Raw genomic sequence first — 1,798 nt, 5'->3', positions numbered from 1 at the left:
ATCGATGAGAGAGGAGAAAGCCTGACAAAAGCGACTCAAAAACAGCCGGAGCTGAACCTCTGCTTGGAGAGTAAAGCTATAGCATACCGTACATTAACGTGACATGTGTAGGTCACATAAAGGTGTCTACCATTAGAAATAGATTATTTTGATTTTACATAATTTTCATATTTAACATGGGAATGTTATAATAGCTATCTGAAGAAGAAAAGCAAATAATGAATTCATATCATTTATGCCAATAAGAGTCTTTGCATACAGTTTTCTTTGTAATGAGACTAAAGGAAGGAATAGGGTCGTAGGAATGGGGTCGTGGAGCTTTTGATGATAGTTGATTCTTTTTAATTTCAATTTTAGATACAGTAGGAGCCTACGCAGGCGCAGTAGCAGCCATTGCAGGCTCAGCGGTGGGAGCGATTTCAGGCATATGCGCAGTAGGAGCCATTGCATGCCAGAAGACCAGCATCATTGGAGGATTACCCTCCCCCTCCGTGTACATGGAGGTAAGGTATAAAACATGTAGTGCACTGCCATTTTCATCGAAGAACGGAAATAGAAAATGCCCCGGCTAGTGATCTTGATAACGAATTGACGTGTGAGCAGCTTGATTTTCATGGAGGCAGTTATTTAAAAAGGGATGTTAAGGTTTGATTACCATGCTCATTATCAACATGTACCAGTGGTACAGACTGTATTACATTATTTTGATCGATCGTATTCTACACTTTACTTAGTGCATTAGCCGTCTTCTTGGTGCTTTTGACGACTCAGTGGAGAAAACCGGGTGTGCCGTCCATAAATCGCTGGAGTACGCCAAGTTAGACTTGGCTTCTGTAGTCAAGATAGCTGAAAACACGGACGGCTTGAACCCAACGTACAGCGACGGTGTAGCTGAGCTCACGGAGAGGGTGTCGCTAGCTTCAAAGAGAGATTATGTTAGTGGTGAGTAGGAGAAGAAAACCAATGTTTCTAACAATCATCCTATGACAAAATAACTGTTCACCATAATACTGAATCTGTAACTTTTATCTTTGTATTGCATCCAGTTTGATACAGTAACTATCAAACAAGTCAAGACCCTATAAAAGGTGTTGCCTGTTGGTTGGTTGACTTACTGCATGTAATTTTCTCTCAGGTGTGGCCCTCGGTGTCATGGTCAAGCATTTTATGGAAGCATTCAATGATCCGAAGCCATTGCCAGAGTTTACAGAGGACACAGACCTAACTAAGAGGAACAAAAGCTCGAATGAAGAGTCAACCGTTACATGTGTGGATGAGGTCAATGGTCCCAAGGCCATCGCCTGGGACAACACATCGAGGAACGCAGGGCGTCTGGTGCACTGCAGGGCTATTGAGGGGGTAGACAAGGAGCTTTACCAGCAAATACAGGTTGAAATACTATATATGAAAAATGGTCTTTTCCTTACCAGCAGGCAATTATCAATCTGTTGTAAGGGGACATCTTGGAGCTATTGATGTATTATGCGGTGGTTATCAGTATCATCATCATTTGTACTTTAATTTCTTCTGTCTAAACAAGACACTGGAACTCTTGTACAATTCCTGATAGGTTTTAATGGGTGTTTATTTCACTTTATTCCGCAGGCTCCGATTTCTGAAAATACTGGGACTGAAGAGCCTCCATTTGAGAAACCTGTACAAGATAGAAGGTAACGAAATGTTTCCTCAGATTGCAGTTTGCTATTGAAATTTTGTGTGCTTAGGGAGCATATGCCCTCACCTTTTTGCAAGGACATTTCTGAAGGAGTGCACAACATATACGCCAACAACACCTATG

At 41.7% G+C, this 1,798-nt stretch overlaps 1 protein-coding gene across 1 annotated transcript; it reads left to right on the top strand.

Moving 5' to 3' along the window:
- The first annotated feature begins 307 nt into the window (after positions 1–307).
- On the top strand, positions 308–1,476 carry LOC118407387. Its single transcript, XM_035807853.1, has 3 exons — positions 308–503; positions 735–942; positions 1,136–1,476. Exons 1-3 carry the CDS (start codon positions 498–500, stop codon positions 1,474–1,476), a joined length of 555 nt encoding a protein of 184 aa, XP_035663746.1. The 5' UTR covers positions 308–497.
- Positions 1,477–1,798: the final 322 nt, after the last annotated feature.

Source organism: Branchiostoma floridae, unplaced genomic scaffold (genome assembly GCF_000003815.2).
Source record: "Branchiostoma floridae strain S238N-H82 unplaced genomic scaffold, Bfl_VNyyK Sc7u5tJ_1336, whole genome shotgun sequence".
Classification (NCBI taxonomy): domain Eukaryota; kingdom Metazoa; phylum Chordata; class Leptocardii; order Amphioxiformes; family Branchiostomatidae; genus Branchiostoma; species Branchiostoma floridae.
Note: the sequence above shows the minus strand (reverse complement) of the source record. Positions and strands in the feature narration are given on the sequence as shown.